Source organism: Trachurus japonicus, chromosome 22 (assembly GCF_045865225.1).
Source record: "Trachurus japonicus isolate A0001 chromosome 22, Traja_1.0".
In the NCBI taxonomy this organism is placed as follows: domain Eukaryota; kingdom Metazoa; phylum Chordata; class Actinopteri; order Carangiformes; family Carangidae; genus Trachurus; species Trachurus japonicus.
This window is the reverse complement of record NC_140928.1, coordinates 7,316,783-7,334,534: the sequence shown is the minus strand read 5'-3', so window position 1 is coordinate 7,334,534 and position 17,752 is coordinate 7,316,783. Positions and strand designations below refer to the sequence as shown.

At 41.3% G+C, this 17,752-nt stretch overlaps 1 protein-coding gene across 18 annotated transcripts in view; it reads right to left on the bottom strand.

Moving 5' to 3' along the window:
* The window catches only part of dctn1b (dynactin 1b), a 61,490-nt gene extending 45,362 nt beyond the window's left edge, over positions 1-16,128 (bottom strand). For 7 of the 18 annotated variants that reach the window (XM_085768188.1, XM_085768189.1, XM_085768190.1 and 4 more), the window contains exons 1-3: positions 11,774-12,338; positions 5,677-5,928; positions 1,579-1,657 (exon numbers count right to left, since the gene is read on the bottom strand). In XM_085768188.1, the coding sequence (XP_085624314.1) occupies positions 1,579-1,657; positions 5,677-5,928; positions 11,774-11,806 (364 nt within the window). In that variant the 5' untranslated portion in view covers positions 11,807-12,338. Of the gene's footprint in view, positions 1-1,578; positions 1,658-5,676; positions 5,929-11,773; positions 12,357-15,988 lie in introns of those variants that run through there. The other 11 variants (XM_085768203.1, XM_085768202.1, XM_085768206.1 and 8 more) reach the window with 4 other exon arrangements.
* Positions 16,129-17,752: the final 1,624 nt, after the last annotated feature.

Sequence of the window (17,752 nt, the reverse complement as noted above, 5' to 3'; positions counted from 1 at the left end):
TTGACATTTACACAACATCAAACTGCTGACACACACACACACACACAACACAGAGGGATTTAAACCTTGTTAGTGCAGTGCTGCTCTGCTTGATCAGCGACTCGTTACCAGAATGAAACCGCATCCCGTCTGTGTAATGAGATATTTACTGCAGCACATTTATATTTCAGACCTCTGGATGAAACAGAGCCTTCATAATCCTCTGCTTTCATTGTTCCCTGCACAGACGGTGAGGGCACCTTGAGCCAGACGCAGTAAAGCCGACCCACAACATTAACAGCCTCCTCCGTGCTCCTCCACAGTCTTTTCCTTTGAAAGCTCAGCTTCATGTTTTTCTTCTCTGAGCTCAACTGAACTGTGGTGTGATTCACCAGAAAGCTCTCGTTTTGTCTCATCCCCCCCTAAAGGACGTTTCTCCCAGAGGCACTGCAGCTTGTAAACATGCATTTTAGCAAAACTTCTGTCGGGTTTTTTCTCTTTCACAGCCAGCTTTTCCTGCGTCTTTTTACATTTTCCCACCGTCATTCAGAAGGAGACACAACATGTTTCCTCTTCTTCCACCACTAAAACCTTCTGAGTAATGTCATCCTGTCTTGAAATTGGAGTGGTATTGATCATTTAGATCAGGGGTGTCAAACTCATTTTAGTTCAGGGTCCACACATACAGTGCAATTTGATCTCATGTGGGCCAGACCATTAAAATAATAGCTATATAACCTATAAATCAAGATTTTCCTTTTGTTTTAGTGCAAAGAAGTACAAGTATAAGATGTTCACAGTTAATAACTATTCTTTTACAAAATATTTTTAATAACTTGGAATTTCTTGAGAAAAACACATGCGATTTCAACAATATTATGCCTCTTCTATCTTCTTTGTAATTTTCACAATTGGCAATTTCACCCCACGGGCCGAACTGTACCCTCTGGTGGGCCGGTTTTGGCCCACGGGCCGCACGTTTGACACCCCTGAATTAGATTCATGTGTAAAAGTGCAGTCAATATTCCACTAACACTTTATATCAACTTCACACTATTGTTTGTAGTTGATATAAAACATAAATGCTAAATTAATTACGTATGATAATGCAAACATTAAACACATTAAAAGTTGAGCTTATTAAATAAAATACTTCATAAATGATTAACTGTTTAATTAACTAAGGCTTAACAGTGTGTAGCTATTATTAAGTGTTACCAATAATCCTACTTGTAATTTCTGCATCACATTTTAGACGCCTCACCTCTGATTTCATTTGTTCCCAGATCTTATTCACAAAGTCTTTTTATAAATTAAAACAAAGCTTTCTGAGATCAGCCGATACTGTTTTTTGTTTTGTTTTTTAAATCACAAGAGCTGATTTCCATGTCTGTCTCCTTTCGCATTTAAATGCACCGTGCGTACGAGGAAACGTCTATTTCTGAAAGGTCAGACTTGATAGAAGGTCGCTTGACTGTTTAAACAGGAGGCTGGAAACTTCTGCTGAGTAATGACTAAGGGCAAAACTATAACACACTATCTCTGTGTGTGTGTGTGTGTCTCTCCTTGTGTGTGTGTCTGTGTGTGTGTGTCCTTTACCTCTTTTGAGCACCTTGCCTGTGCCGGGCTCAGGTGTCTCTGGGGACGTGGTGTCTGCTCCATCATCAACCAGCTGGATCTGTGGCAGAGAGACAAACAGAGACAGAGAGACGTTCAACAATGTGTCGTTCTGAACATCATCCTGCCTGGCAGAGAGCCGGCCACCACCACAGGGGCCACAAAACACAAAAAAACTGGCTTGTTTATTGGTGTTCATTCAAATATAGCACCCCTCGGAGAGAGAGAGTCGTCATTTTTCTCTGTCTCCATAGCAACCTGTACAGGTGCACCGCTGGCAGCCAGGGTCAAGCAGCCTTTTTAAAGCCGAGTGGGAGACAGACAGACACATTGAAGAGGATCAGTAATGCAACACCTAATCAATACTGAGTGTGTGTGTTTGTCTGCACATGTAAAACTGGGCCACGGGTCACATTAACATTAACACACTGGTTTGTTTACTTTGTTGTTGTTGAGTAGGATCAACTCAAGCAGGAACCACTCAGAAGGAGAGAGTCGCTCTTAAGTGTCGAGTGATTTAATCGTGTATAGATACTTGTTGTTTTACTTAAAGGAGAATTCCGGTAATTGTCTAAATAACGCTCTACAGCTCTAGGTCCCCGAGTGCGACCATAGGAAAAACTCTGAGAAAAATATGTGCAGCCAGGACCTAGCTCTCCTCTTGCTAGCTGCGCTACACTGCAGTTAAACAGCAAAGTAATGGGGGCAGAACTTTAAAACATTGACTTTGGCCATAATGCTCAAAATATCACTAGACATGCTTTGCAACATCCACCAGTTCCTTACCACACAACACTGAGTGTGTATAACTCCATTAATATGAGAGAGCTTTTTATCACGTAGCTCTGTTTACTCTAGCTTCCTGGGTAGACCTTACTAGTCGAGCTCGGGACTGTTTCCATATCAACAAAGACAAAAATGCGAGGAAAACATGGAATTAGGAGGAAAAAAATGATTTTGGATGGGAAAAAAAGCATCAATATGAATATAAAAATCATTTTTTTCCTAAGGAAACGAGCTCGACAGCCGACTAGTAAGGTCTAACCAGGAAGCTAGCGTAAACAGAGCTAACGTGACAAAAACACACATGTTAACACTGCTCTCTCATGTTAACAGAGTTTATACACACTCAGTGTTGTGTGGTAAGGAACTGGTGGATGTTGCAAAGCATGTGTAGTGGTATTTTGAGCATTATATAGAGGCCAAAGTCACGGTTAAAAGAATTTCCTCCATTACTTTGCTGTTTATCTGCAGTGTAGCGCAGCTAGCAGGAGGAGAGCTAGGTCCGGGCTTCACATATTTTTCTCTGATTTTTTCCGATGGTTGCACTCGGGGACCTAGAGCTGTAGAGCGTTACTTAGAGAATGACCGCAATTCTCCTTTAAGTGTCAAGTGATTTAATCCTGTACATACAGTATAATTGTTGTTTACTTAAAGGTGTACAGAAATGGCCGTTTGTCCTGTTTGTCGCGCAGAGTTGTCACGAGCTGCAACACGAGTTTACCCGAGTAAGGAAAACGAATTTGATTGGTTGTTATCGAGCGGGCGGGATATTCAAAGCTTGGGGCGAGACCGAGCTCCGTGTGTGTGTCTCAGACGTTTAAATGACAGATGGCGGATCCAATATCAGTGGCTGATGAATCGTGTACAGGCTGACGTATAATCCGTGCGCCTGCATTATCCAATGCGGAAAAAAAAATAACAAAAAAAAATACAAAAATTCATCCCGGATTTACTCAAAAATAGAATTTTGCATAAAGTTTGGCCTACATCGTCTGAAATGTGAGTTATTACATTAATTTTATGATCCAGAGTGGGCTCAAATTCAGTTTTCTTTTCTGTACACCTTTAAGGCTTATGGAGTTTAAATGTGATACAAAGATGAAAAATCTGAACGAACTTGACATATCTTATCGCTGCTTTTAAATTTACTGGCAAAGCAACGTCTAGTGTACAGATTTATCAAGTGTCATCATCCAGTAACATCAGCTTTAATGTCTAAAATGTCTCTGATATAAAGATTATCTTATCTGCTACTTTGGTTTAGTCATGAACCATTTGCTTTGTAAAAATGTGTTTCTGGCATCTGACTGCATATAACCCATTTTTTCCAATTTATCTGCACTGACACTGTGATTCTGGTTTATTTCTGATACCATTTTTTTCTTACTCTTCAGAGACACTGTTGTGAATAATAAAACCTGCTGAGACTCTGAGATGGAAACAGCTCTGATATCGCAGCCTGGAGTGTACAGTAGATAGATGATATAATGGTCATAACGTTTATCAACAGGTGTCACCCGGGCTGATGCCACCTGTATCTAATGTACTGGTTTGTGCAGTTTGCAGTTTGCAGTTTGACTTGCAAAACGAGTATACAAGCAAAGGAAAAAACTAAGTGAGATGGCTTCAGCATAAGACTCTCAAACTGTTCATGCATGACACCCAGTGTGGATAAACGGCTTAACTCTACTCTGTTTACTCTGGGTGTGTTTGCTGCCACTCCAAAATGACAAATCTGCCATTTCAAACAATTAAAAAACCTAACACAGTGGTGGCAGACTAACAGCAGTAACGTGTGACACCGACACAGTCCCCGCCCAGGCAGCGACAGGTGAACTCTGGTTCTCCTGTGATAGGTGGGGAGGCGTTGCGGTACATTTTCGGAGAGTTGTTTTTGATCAAAACAGCTAGCAGCAGCCTGGAGCGGTTAAAGCTGCTGGCACCACGCAGACAACACACGCAGACAAAAATATCAACCCCCCTCCACACAGCCCACTGCATCAGATAAAAGAGAAAATCTCAAAACATCTTACAGAAGAGAAGCTAAACAATAGAGAGATGGGGGTGGACATGAGGGGACAACAGCACAATCTCCTGCTCCAAGTTTCTGCAGAACCGTATCGGCGGATGTTGCCAAAGTAAAGGTAAATGCACAGATACTGGTCAACATTGGTAACATTGAAACTGGTAGGAATTTAAATGTTAGCAAGTCATTTGAAATAAAAATAAAAAACGATTAAAATAAACTTAAAGGGATAGTTCAACATTTTGGCAAATTGGCCCATTGCCATAATCCCTATAGTTTTAGGAGTAGGTTTGTTACCTATAATTGTCGGTGCAAGCTGTTTTTAGAACGGCGGAGCAGAGCCGCGAGCTGCTCAGAGCTACGCTACGGAGGCTAATGGGATTTCTTGGTTTCCCTCATCAAACTCATCAAATACACAATCCAACAACTCCAAAACGCTCTGGTGGACAAGTTGTGACCTGCACATTCACCACGCTATGAGATAATAACAGAACGTTACGAGACAGAGTTGTTTTAGAGGTAAATGCAGAGACTGCTTGATTGAAAACTGCCCCTGACGGGAACGCGCATCAGCAGTTTTGCATGAATTTACCTATAAAACGACTCTGTCTGGTAACGTTCTGTTATTATCTCATAGCGTGGTGAATGTGCAGGTCACAACTTGTCCACCAGAGCGTTTTGGAGTTGTTGGATTGTGTATTTGATTAGTTTGATGAGAGAAACCAAGAAATCCCATGAGCCTCCGTAGTGTAGCTCTGAGCAGCTCACGGCTCTGCTCCGCCGTTCTAAAAATAGCTTACGAACCTACTGCTATGACTATAGGGATAATGGCAATGGGCTAATTTGTCAAAATGCTGAACTATCCCTTTAAACATTTGGTATAGTAGATGACAATTAATGACTTGACTATTTTAAACATTTCCTCTGAAAGATTAATAACTGGTCCTATATAGATACTTTATTATATAGATACTTTGTGTAAACTATTAGTAATGTAATTGTATTTTTGACTATATTTGATTTTACACATTCATAGTGTTGTGAAATTAATTAATGCATAATAATCGTGATAACCATAGTACCGTGAACCAAGACAATCTAGGATCGTGACATCCCTAGCTGTGATTCACGAAAATATAATAGAGATATCTTGAGCTCTAGCACATTGAAATGCCTCTACAAATGGAAACAGAATTCAATTTTCCTGTCACAGAACAAAGTTTCCCTCCTCCTCCAGTTACAGATCAGATTCCCAGCGTCTCTTCTCTCACCTGTGACTGTCTGACGAAGATCCCGTGGTTCTCCTCGCAGGTGAAGTAGCGTTTCCCCTGCACCGTGCCGTCGTTCTTGCCCTTGGCCTCGTCCAGGATGACTCCCACCCACTTCCCGGAGGCGAACAGCGTGGTGCCGATGTAGGCCACCGTGCCGCGCTGCCCCTTCCCGATCACCTCCACCAGGGAGCCCACCTTGACGGGCCGCCCGCCCCCGTCCGAGCTCATCCTGCTGCTCCCACTGCTCGTGGTCTGTGTGCGAGACGAGGGAGAAAACACGATAAGCATCCGCGTTAAAGTCACGATACAATATTATTATTATTACTTTTTTTTTAGCACAGTGGCCCCAAACTTAAAATTTTAGGAACGCAAACAGAAAATTCATGGGCCGTAAGTCGTCTTGCAAAGTAAATAATATTCACATTTCCTTTGAATTCATGATCACACATATTGGCCTGACATTTGTAATGACGGATACCAGATTCTTTGAGTTGCCCCATCACAGTTCACCAGTGTTAAAGGGATAGTTCAACATTTTGGCAAATTGGCCCATTGCCATAATCTCTATAGTTTTAGGAGTAGGTTCGTTACCATTAATTGTCGCTATGGAGGCTAATGGGATTTCTTGGTTTCCCTCATCAAACTCACCAAATACACAATCCAACAACTCGAAAACGCTCTGGTGGACAAGTTGTGACCCGCACATTCACCACGCTATGAGTAAAAACAGAACGTTACGAGACGTTGCCCCCCGTCAGGGGCAGTTTTTCGGCAAGCAGTCTCTGCATTTACCTCAAAAACAACTCCGTGGCTCTGCTCCGCCGTTCTAAAAACAGCTTGCACCGACAATTAAAGGTAACGGACCTACTCATAAGACTATAGGGATTATAGCAATGCAATGGGCCAATTTGCAAAATGTTGAACTATCCCTTTAAAAAATACCCCAGTATATTTACTGGTTGCACATGTGCAAGTAGATGAAAAATGTACTTCCTGTCCTAAGGACTGATATAACAAATTGAGATACGTACATTTTCGACTGCAACTTATATAAAACTGTTTCAACATTAGTTTTGTCTAATAAGAAAAAGCCTTTTTTTTTCTTGCAAAATGTGATTGTGGAGCAGACAGACTGGCTCTAGTATCAACGGCTTTATATTTGCGATTTAAAAAATAAAAAATCAATACTTGGCATCCATGAATAGACTGAATATTGCCAAACAAAACTATGCTTCGTCCATTTTGCCCCAACTGCATTTAGCAGCTCATAAAACTGGATGTTTGCACCCTGCATGCAAAGGTTAAAGAGGTCATAATCACATTTTATTATCATATCAACTTTACTTTTCATTTATCATTAACTTATTATACTTTTTATTCACACAAATGCACAGTGAGGAAATTGACCCAACAACTAGCAACACGTTCATCGGATGCTTTGATAAGTATGTGCCATGGATGAAGCTGTGAAACACAATACAACTGCACCATAACATCACACACTGTACTGTAGGTTTTCTGTGGACACTGGTGTCAATAAAAGGTGTTTTTATAGGACACAGCGTCCGACCTGCTGAGTGGAGACACGGGACAAAAAGTAGTTTTAGTGTCATTCAGACCCACTGAGCTGCACGGGACCAGACACACAGTGAAAGCGAGGCCTTGTCCTCGTTCTGCTCTCTCCAAATGTCAACGCACTTGCTTTGTAACCGAGAAGGAGCCAATTTTTTTGTGTGTGTGTGTGTGCCGATTCCACAGCAACAATCACCTCCCGGGATGAGATTTCATAAAGCAGTTTCTAACGTGTGGAGAAAGAAATCATCACGCAGAATGAAGCAGAAGAGAGAAAAAAGACATTTCAACAGGAGCAAATTGACCTGAGCTGCCTGCGTGATGTGTTGTGTGTTTGAACAATCCTGCGTAACCTAATTTAGAGCATGGTGTCCTAGAAGTGGTGGTGACTCAGCAGAACAGCAGAGAGAGGAGCAGATATTATTACTCTGTAAAGAGATCATGCTCCGACTCTCCTTCACTGTAAACACACGATGTCCATGTGCTGCTGCTGCTGCTGCTGATGTGTAACGTAAGGGTTAAATAACACAGAAAGATAAAACAAAACAAAAACAGCAGCAGCATAAAAACAGCTTCACAGAATGAGTCTCATTAGCAGCAGCAGAATCTGTTCAATACACTGCAGGTTTCTGTCAGACAGCGCTCTGAAATAAATCACATTTTAATCAATATATCAAATCAGACACACGAAAGGCAACATTAGAATTATCTTTTATTTTTGTTTATTCATTTCAATTTAAAGTTTATTGATTGATTTTTGTGAAGGATGACCTCTCTTATATGGATCTCCTTTATCCTCTATCCTGTTAATGTTTACAGGATGCAATAAATTTACATCTGAATCTACTTTTAACAAATCCTGAACCTGTTCCAAACTTACAAATATGCTTCACAAAATTAATCTGTGGAGTAATTTAGAGGGATGAACTAACTTGTTTTAACACGGAAATGTATTGAGGAGCAACCTCATTTACAATATAGCCGTGACACAACACAAAACGTTTGAAATATGCATAAGCATATCCGAAATACCAAAAAGTAAAAGTGGCAAAGATAAATTGAAAACAGAGAAGTCTAGTTAAAAACAGGAGCAGTTGGAGGTAAACTACGATGCAGTTACGAATTGAAGTTGTCCTAATGATAAAAGTGTGGTACGTTTCAGATGGTTTTGCAGAGTGTTCAGGTTGCAGGTGCACAGTAAGAAATTCAGTGTTAACATCAGAACGGCCACAGGGGAATGATGAGTATGATGTGTACGGAAAATATCTAATAAATAATCAAACTGGTGCAATGTATAAAGATTTAAAACATTGCTGCTTATAATTACTAAGATTTCTGAGACTAATACTGATATTGATGGTTGAGAGACAGCTGCAGATCTGCTGACAACCTTGTGAATGAATCAATTTATCTATCAAATGTCAGAAAGTAGTTCTAAAAGCACTCGAGTCGCTACAACTTCCCAGAGCCCAAGACGATGTTTTCAGATTGCTTAATACATTTATAAGATATACTGTATATATATATAAATCTGAGAGGCTTTAACCAGAAAATGTTTGGGACTTTCAAAACAGTTGTTGATTTCCCGACCGATCCATCAATCAATCGACTAGCCTACTAGTTGCAGCCCTGGTTGAGAGTTTTGATCATAACAATATTCAATCTCTATTATTTGGTAAAGACATGTGAACATTTTACAGTTGAAAAACAAACATGGCCACACTCTCTCTCATCAACACACCTTCATATAAATAAATGAACACTGATCATTATAATCATCTCAGTAGACTTTTCTGTCTCTGTCTCTAATCACCACATCATCACTGTTCAATTTCACCAAACAGCTTCTCACAGCGGGCGCGAGACACTCGGCCGCCGTCGGTGGTGCATCCTTCACACCTTGTGGGCGGCGGGCAGCGGGGGGGGCGGGCGGGGGGTCGAATGACAGATCACATCCTTCATTCACCTCCTGGGTGGAGGTGGAGGTGTGATCAATGAGGGCGGGACAGTTAACATTTGTCTGTGGTGGTGGTGAACCCCGCTCTGCTCTGCTGTGTGTAATCAACAGTCGGTCGTCAATACTGACCGAGGTCAATCTAAGTCTAGTGTTTATATAGTGGAATGTGATTATATGTAAAGAAAGAGTGTTTTGTTTCAGTGTCTTTACGGCCTCTTTAAAATCACTTAAAGAATTTTAATGATTGTAAAACGGTGGTTTCTGGAGTCTAAGCTCAAAGACGATGTCACGTCTTAACACAAGTTACACAACTATTTACATTTCTCACCGACAGCCTGGGAATGAGAGCCTTGATGCCAACGACATAAAGAGAAACACTCCCAGCAGGAATATAGGAAAGAGTTATTTCTACTCTTGGTTAAAGGGATACTTCACAAAAAGCGATAATTCACCAATTTTCTACTCGCCGTCATGCCATGGAAGGGTTTGGAGAACTTTCAGAGTCATCACAACGCTTTTGGATTTTCATATACTGTAATGGCGGCGGATTGTGCTCACTTTTGAATCGTCCAAAACACACACTATGAAACATCCAAATACCTCCATACTGCTCGTCTGTACTGACCCAAGCCGCCACATGAAAAAATTAACTTGATCTCTGTTTTTAGCCTTGTTGTAGCAGTAGCTCCCAGTGGCTGCGTGAGATTTGCTGCGAGATGTTCTTCCGTGTTTACATCATACATCCAATGGTTTACAACGACAAACAAACATCTCGCAGCAAATCTCGCGCATGTGCACAAACATCAACAGAGCCACTGGGAGCTACTGCTACAACAAGGATAAAAACAGAGATCACATTAATTTTTTCCAAACAACTTTTTCATGTGGCGGCTTCAGGACACTTGGGTCAGTACAGACGAGCAGTATGGAGGTATCTGGATGTTTCATAGTGTGTTTTGGACGATTCAAAAGTGAACTCTATCCACCACCATTATAAGAAAACACGTTGCCAGTCGGACCCCCCCTGGAACTCCTAAAGCGTTTTGATAAGTCAGAAAGTTCTCCAAACCCTTCCTTGGCATGACAGTGAGAAGAAAATTGGTGAATTATTGATTTTGGGTGAAGTATCCCTTTAAGTATTAAAGGAAAAATAACTGGCTCTAAGTTATGATGTCAGTTTAATAGGGCGCCGTCCTATATGCAAACATTAAGCGCTTTACACACACACACACACACACACACACACACACGAAGCCAGACATTTCAAAACAGTTGCAGATGACGTTGTTTTATTCACATCAGTGTTAAGATATTCAGCAGTGAAGCAGCAGTTATGCAAAAACATGAATTCCCCTGATTGCTTCGAGTCTAATTAACCTCCCTCGTTATTCACAACACAGAGAAAAATACTTTTTTTTTTAAACGGTCGTGTACTGTAGCTGCTGCTGCTGCTGCTGCTGCTGCTGCATCCCTGAGTCTTTCTCAAAAACCAAAACAGTCTTTTAATGTAAAATACATTAAATCAGTTCAGACTGGTACAGTGAGGCTCTACTGCTGTGTTTTTTTATACGTTCGTCCTTGCAACAATAAAATAATTAAAGCTGCAGTGTTGAGGCTAAAGGGCTAAAGGGCTAAACAGTCAAGTGCTGTGCAGCCAGTGGCTCCGACCTGTTCGCCGCGGCGCTGGAGGCAGAAGACAGGACCCGAGGGGGGCGTGCTGAATTATTTAGTGCCACTCTACTCTTACAACACACGCAACGCTCACACACCGACGACTTCAAACACTGAAATAAGGATATAAACAGTCACTTGGCTGCTGCACTGTACAGTAACACTCATTATGTTTTGATGAAGGCGCCGGTGAAACTTGGCCCAGATGTTGATGTTGATGATGTTGCTTTGTTTTCAACAGAAAGTAAAAGCTGCTACTGTGGTTGGATTTGACTATTCGGCTGCTTTTTGATGAGTAAGGGGTGAAAATATCACTCTTTGTTGCTAAAAAAATCTGAAAAGCGAGCACTGATGTGATGTCATCCCTCCCTGACTCAGAGGGAGACGAATGACAAACAGGAAGTCCAGTCAGTGTGTGTGTGTGTGTGTGTGTTGATAACATAAAAAAGCCTCATCAATCTACAGTATCGTCCTCTGGTCTAGTTTACAGGACCACAGAGTCGTCACACACACACACACACACACACACACACACACACACACAGACACACAGACCGACATGGCAGCAGCAGCAGCAACACTGAACCCGGAGGGGGCATCGGAGCCGAACAAAGAGGCGACAATTCAGACAGGAGCGTGCACGCACACAGCAGCAGCAGCAGCGGTGGGATGGATTAGAAATAGAATAGAAACCCTTTTTCTATTCACAGTAGAAACCAGACAGGAGGGAGATGATGACAGGGTGAAACTAATTGAATTGAATTGAACAGACGTGACAGAAACAATGGCGCAACAACCAGAGCTCAACTTCACCACCAACACCAGCATCATCAGTCTGTCCCATTCATTCATTCATTCATTCATTCATTCATTCTTCAGCTAGAAACACACACTCACCCGGGTGTATGTGCTCCTCCTAGTCTGTGACATGTTGCCTGGTGGTGGTCGCCCCCCCACTACCTTTTCTTTAAAACCGGTGTTATTTGGGAGAGCCAGACAGAGGAGGAGAGGAGGGGGTCGAGGAGAGGAGAGGAGGGAAGAGGAGAGGAGAGGAGGGGGTTCGGTGATGCTGCCGGAGCGTCTCTCCCTCTTCCTCTCTCTTTCTCGTCTCTTTACAGGAATCACACCATCCCTCTCCTGATCCTGATCCTCAACGAGCAGCTCTGAAAACTCTCCGTCACTCCTCTCTCACAGAAAGAAAGGAGAAGGAAAAAAAAAAAGCCAAAAAGCCGGCGAGCTGGCTGGAAAGCTTCTGGCTCCGTCAGGAAGTTTCTGAGGGGCGGACGGTGCGATCCACCCCTCCGATGAATGAAAGGATGACTGAATGAATGAAAGAACCGGAGATAAACAGGGAAAAGCAAAAAAGACGGGAAGAGGAAGAATTTAAACAGATATATATATGATTAAAAAAAAGGCAGTCGGTGCTCAGTGAGCTGCGAGTGCATCAGCTGAGAGGCAACACCGCTCTGCGCTAGTGTCTGCCCCGGCTTCTGCAGGAGGGAGGGAGGTGTAGGCCCAGACAGAGGCACTGGGTCCTAAAGCCTGCAACAACACTGGACTGCTCTACAAAAATAAACTTGACAAGTCATTATTCTCATGCGTGTTCTCCTGATATGAATGTGGCGTGATGCACAGGCACAGTTGTTGTTGTTGTTGTGATTCCTTCAGGTTTGACGGCTCTGTGGCTGATCAAAGAGCCTGATGTTTCTGTGAATATTCCCATTCATCCAGGTCGTCATTATCTCTTGGCAACAAACTGAATCGAAGGCAACTGGGACGAGTAGTAGAGGACTAGTCAGACCGATGCGTTACGAACTGATGAAACGTCTTGCTAGACAAATACAAGTCCAGTTGCCTTCGATTCAATTTGTTTGCCAAGAGAGTACGAACCCCCTGATAACACAAATCATTAAAGTGCAAAATCCCATAATGCTTGCTCCAGATAAAAAAAAGGCCAATAGGAGAACAAAAACAACTTATTCCATCCAGACAGTCTGGAATACTGCAAAGAAAGACTCCAATATGGAGACCTCAGCTCTACCTGCACTGCAGATTTCACTGTCTTTTATTTTTTTCTGTGAAAAGTCTGACAGCTACAGGAGAAAAAAATAAAAATACTTGTAGCCTAGAAATTATAAATGCACAAAAACATAGCAGGTAAGCATTTTTTTTATTCCCACCCCCAGAGGGAGGTGAACCAGTTCAGCTCAATTTGATGCCGTTTCATTGTGGTTGAACACAAAAGGGCCCAGGTGATGCTGCTCTGAAACGCAGCACACACTGTAAAGCGAAAGCCAAAAGGCAGATTGCATTAGAGCCGAGCAGCACTGATGCCGCGGCCCATCACAGAGCCAGGATTAGCTCTCTTTTATCAGCTAACTGCATGGCTGGGGGGTTTTTAACTCTCGGCCCTTTTTCCCATTTCTGTGTTGTCATCTTTTTGCAAAGGCTGCAGGGTTTCAGCTTATAGAGGCCGGTGGATGAGAGATGTTGGAAGAGAACAGCATTTCAGCAGCACCACAAAAGAAAACCCCAGCAGCCTTCAGGAAAAGAGGACATATTTTCACAAACAGATGCATCACTCATTGAGCTGCAGCAGCAACCAAGACTGGACCAAGACGACGACACAACATGATTGTCTCCAGACTGAGTCAGGATTATCCCAAACACACAAGGGCACACACAGGGATGTTTTTAACTAAGTCTGTGGCTTCACTGACAAGATAAAAACTCTATAAAAGTCTATAAAACAACTTAAAGAGACAAAACAAGAGCTTAAAAATGTGAGATATGAGAGAGCTGGACTCCCAAAAAACAATCCTCTGCAGTCGCTTTGCACCCTTTTATGCAAATGACAAAAGGCAGAACCAGAAGAGGGGGTGCTGCTGCTGCTGCTGCTGCTGGGGATTTGTGTGGTACAGGAGGAGGAGGACGAGGACGAGGAGGGAGGGGGTCCTTATCGTTCACAGAGGAAATGATACAGAGACAACTCGACTCAGAAGAGCCACAATCAGAAGAAGTGTCTCCTCCTTACAAAGAATGAGGACAATGGCAGAGAAAGAGGCGTCACCACCAGCTCAGCCACAAAAACCTCTGCTGCTGCTGCTGCTGCTGCTGTGAGCCTGTTCAGACCGGTCGGTCGGACGTCGGTCAATCGGTTGTCGGTCAGCGGGAAGGTTTCAGGAAACAGAGGTGACACCGTGGTGGGATTTTAACACTGACTGACTGACTGACTGACTGGCACCTCCACCACCGCCGCTCCGGGAGGAAACGAGCCGACGTCACTGATCAAAAGGTAAAGACGAGCATGACTGTGTCCGGAGATTTTACATAAATATGAATATGAAGTTTGGTAAATGTGAATAAGATTGTGTAGTTTGCATACGTTACGACGGCTACAACGCAAACTGCTGTGTCAGGTCAGGAGGAGTGATCATCATATCAGCATTAGGTCATCAAGTAGATTATTCCCAAACTAGGTCACAGGGAAAGTTCTATTAATTCATTTTATAGCCAAATATGAACGTCAATAATCAATATTTTTAGTCGTTTTATATCAAACATGATGATAAATGTCCAATAAGAGCCTAAAGTGATAGGAAAATCTAGCTAATCGTTCAGTGTCTGACGATATTGAGATGAGAATATTAACTGTCTTTTTAATAAGATATTCAAAACAGAATCAATAGTTTTCCAGTGAATTGACTTATTGATTTCAGCACTGGTGTCCTTCTTAAAGAGGTCACTTCAGTAATTCACATGCCAGAGTTAATTAAAGTCATTAAACGCATCTTAAAGCCTCAGAAATGATCATCCTATCTTTCTTATAATAATACAACATTAATATAAGATGTTGTGGTTATGTCATAATTGTAATACAGTGGTCTAGTTAATGTGTAAATATAGGCTATCTCTTTTAATATCATATATTGCATTATGATTAATATGTTTTATTCTGCAGTATATATACTGCACTTGGATTTAATTACCAGATCCACGTAGGCTTCATTAATCTGATATTTAGGATTAGACTTATTCACTGTATGATGCTATTTGAAGAAATTTATAAACTGTGTTGGGGAGGGGTTCATTATTTTTGACACCATCTTTCTCCTCAGTTAAATGATTGATTATTTAATTAAATACTTAAACTGCAGCCTCACTTTTAGTGGATAAAAGAAAACACCCAATTATGTGCTGAGCTTCCTGTTCACTAGGTGCATGCTAATGATATCCAGGCCCGAGCTCATCACGATGCCATGCATGAAGGAAAAAAAATAGGTCATCCATAGAAAGCCAGGCCCAGAGCCAGTTCATCCCAATGAGCATCAAAATTAGCGTGAAATTAGACACAAAACCCACAAACTAAAACACCATTTTAGTGTAAATTAAAGAATATATGGATATTTGATTGTGTCACACTGTAGAGATGCTAAATCTGTAATTTGGTGCCATCTAGTGTGTTCACAGTCAAGAGACCATTTGCTCCAAACACAAATCAGTGCCTCACTGAGCAGAAGAATGTAATTACAGGCATTTAATCCACATAAAACACATCTATTTATCCTTTATTTAACCTTTTTTTTGCCTGTTATGTAAGGTGGGAATAAACCACAGCATGGGTGTGGCTGCAGCCTCACTGTACGTGACATCCCTCCACCCCCTTGACATTATTATAGTAAGGTAATTAAATGATGATTTAAGGTGGAATCACAAACAGGATTTGAGGTTGTAATTAATTTAAAGGAGAACTGAGCTTAATGAAGGTATTAGGTCCTATATCCGGACACACACTGCCAACCAAGGCTCATTAATTGCTCGTTACGGGCCTTGACTCAGTAATTAGTGGGTTTTAATGTATAAATATTGTGTTTTAACAATAATATCTATTATTAAAAGCACCACTTTCTGACACCGGTGTCTCATGTTGTCAGTGGGACACTCCCTGACCAGCCGGCTGCTAGCTCTTAGCCTTTAGCCTCGGTGATCAATTTCCTTTTTAAAAAGCCAATAAATCAGGTTAAATATAAAAAGACACACATAGATATATTTAAAGACAGGTGTGCACATGTGTTAAGACTTAATCCCGATCGTGTAAGAGCGAAATCTTACCTGTTATTTGTCCAGAAAATGCGGCTAACGCGGCTCAGCTCCGTCCCCTGAACAGGCTACATCCATCCATGGAGCTTCTGACCGGACTCATCCGCGCTGAGGTGTCCGAGCTGCTGCCTGCCTGGCCCGGCCTGAACCGGCCCCACAGCCACCTGGGAACCCGGTGCAAAACCTCTTAACACTGTAAAAATGTAATGTGTGAACATTTTTCAGCATATTAATGTTTTAACCTGTCAGCAGACAACAGGTAAGAGCGTTTAAATGCAGGTGGATAATGTCTTCAAAGATATTAAAGACCCTGTAATCAATTTTTTTCTCAGCAATATTTGTTTAAAGTTAAAAAAAAAAAAAAAAGGTTTTAAATAAGAAAACTCTAAGGAAAATCTACAATATTTACATAAAAAACAAAGGGAAATAACACAAATGGAAAAAAAAAAATATGTGAAAATATTTTGAGCATATTAATGTTTTCACCTGTCAACAGACAACAGGTAAGAGGGTTTAAATGCAGGTGGATAATATCTTCAGAGACATTAAAGACTCTGTATTAGATTTTTTCTCGTCAATATTTAAGATTATTGAGTCCCTATATCATGTAAAAAAACAAAGAGTAGGCCTTGAAGGATATAAGTAAGAAATATTTACGGAAAATCAACAATATTTACATAGAAAACAAAGGGAAATAATAACACAAATGAAAAAGATGACTTGTCAGGTTTGAGTAATAATGTTTTACTCATTTTATTATTTTAAAGTCTGAATGTTTTTTTTCTGTGTTCACAGATGTATCCATGAGGACAATAAAGTTAAATTTTAAAAGTTGACAAACTTTCCCTATTGTATCCTGATTTAACTCTCCAACAAACACATGAAACTGTGATATTCATTAGAGCTGTAATGAAAAAATAACAACCTCCATCTGCTGCATTTCTTTCTCTGCATGCACAACTAAACCCCCACAGCAGCTCCTCAGGTTTCCCTCTCATAAAGACGGGGCTTGTTCTCTTCCCTCGATCGTCTCTGGTGGAGCAGGTGCCACTGCCAGACTCTTTCAGGCCGGCAGCACCACTGTGGTTAAAGACTGGAAAGCCATTTAGTTTCAGAGTATCTGCACATGTAACGACAAAAACAATGTGGAACAGTTCTCAAACCACATCGCAGAGCTTCAGGGGGAAAAAGGGAAACTGAATATGTAGCTGTATTGTTTAGTCAGACACCTGCGGAACCGTAGTGTTCACAACTAGACCTGCAATAACTCATTTACGCAATTAATCAGCAACTATGTAGTTAACCAAATATACTGTCTTTTTTATTCTACCCATCTTCTTCTTCTTCCTTGTAAAAACCCTGTGCCCACAGCTCCCACAGTGAAACTCAATCACAAGATCAAATCAATGTGTCAAAGCAAATTTCCGTCAGTACGATAAATGGTAATGTTGTGACAGTTTGTATGAATTAAATCCAACTTTTTATGTCCCACACTGTGCAACCTACCCATGACACGATACATAAGTTTAGTCAATTAATTTCTTCCATATGTAAATGTTTTCAATGAAATATTACGTATTCTTCTATGTTAAATACGCCATGAAATTCTACTGACGGAAATTTGCTTGGACACATTTTAAAGGACAATTCCAGACAAATTCAATCTTGGGCTCTAGTTTCCTAATATTTTAGGTCTAACAGAATGAATCTGAAGATTTTATTTTTAATGTCTCCTGTTCTGCAGTACTTGTGACTGTCCCTGCATCGCCACAGCAG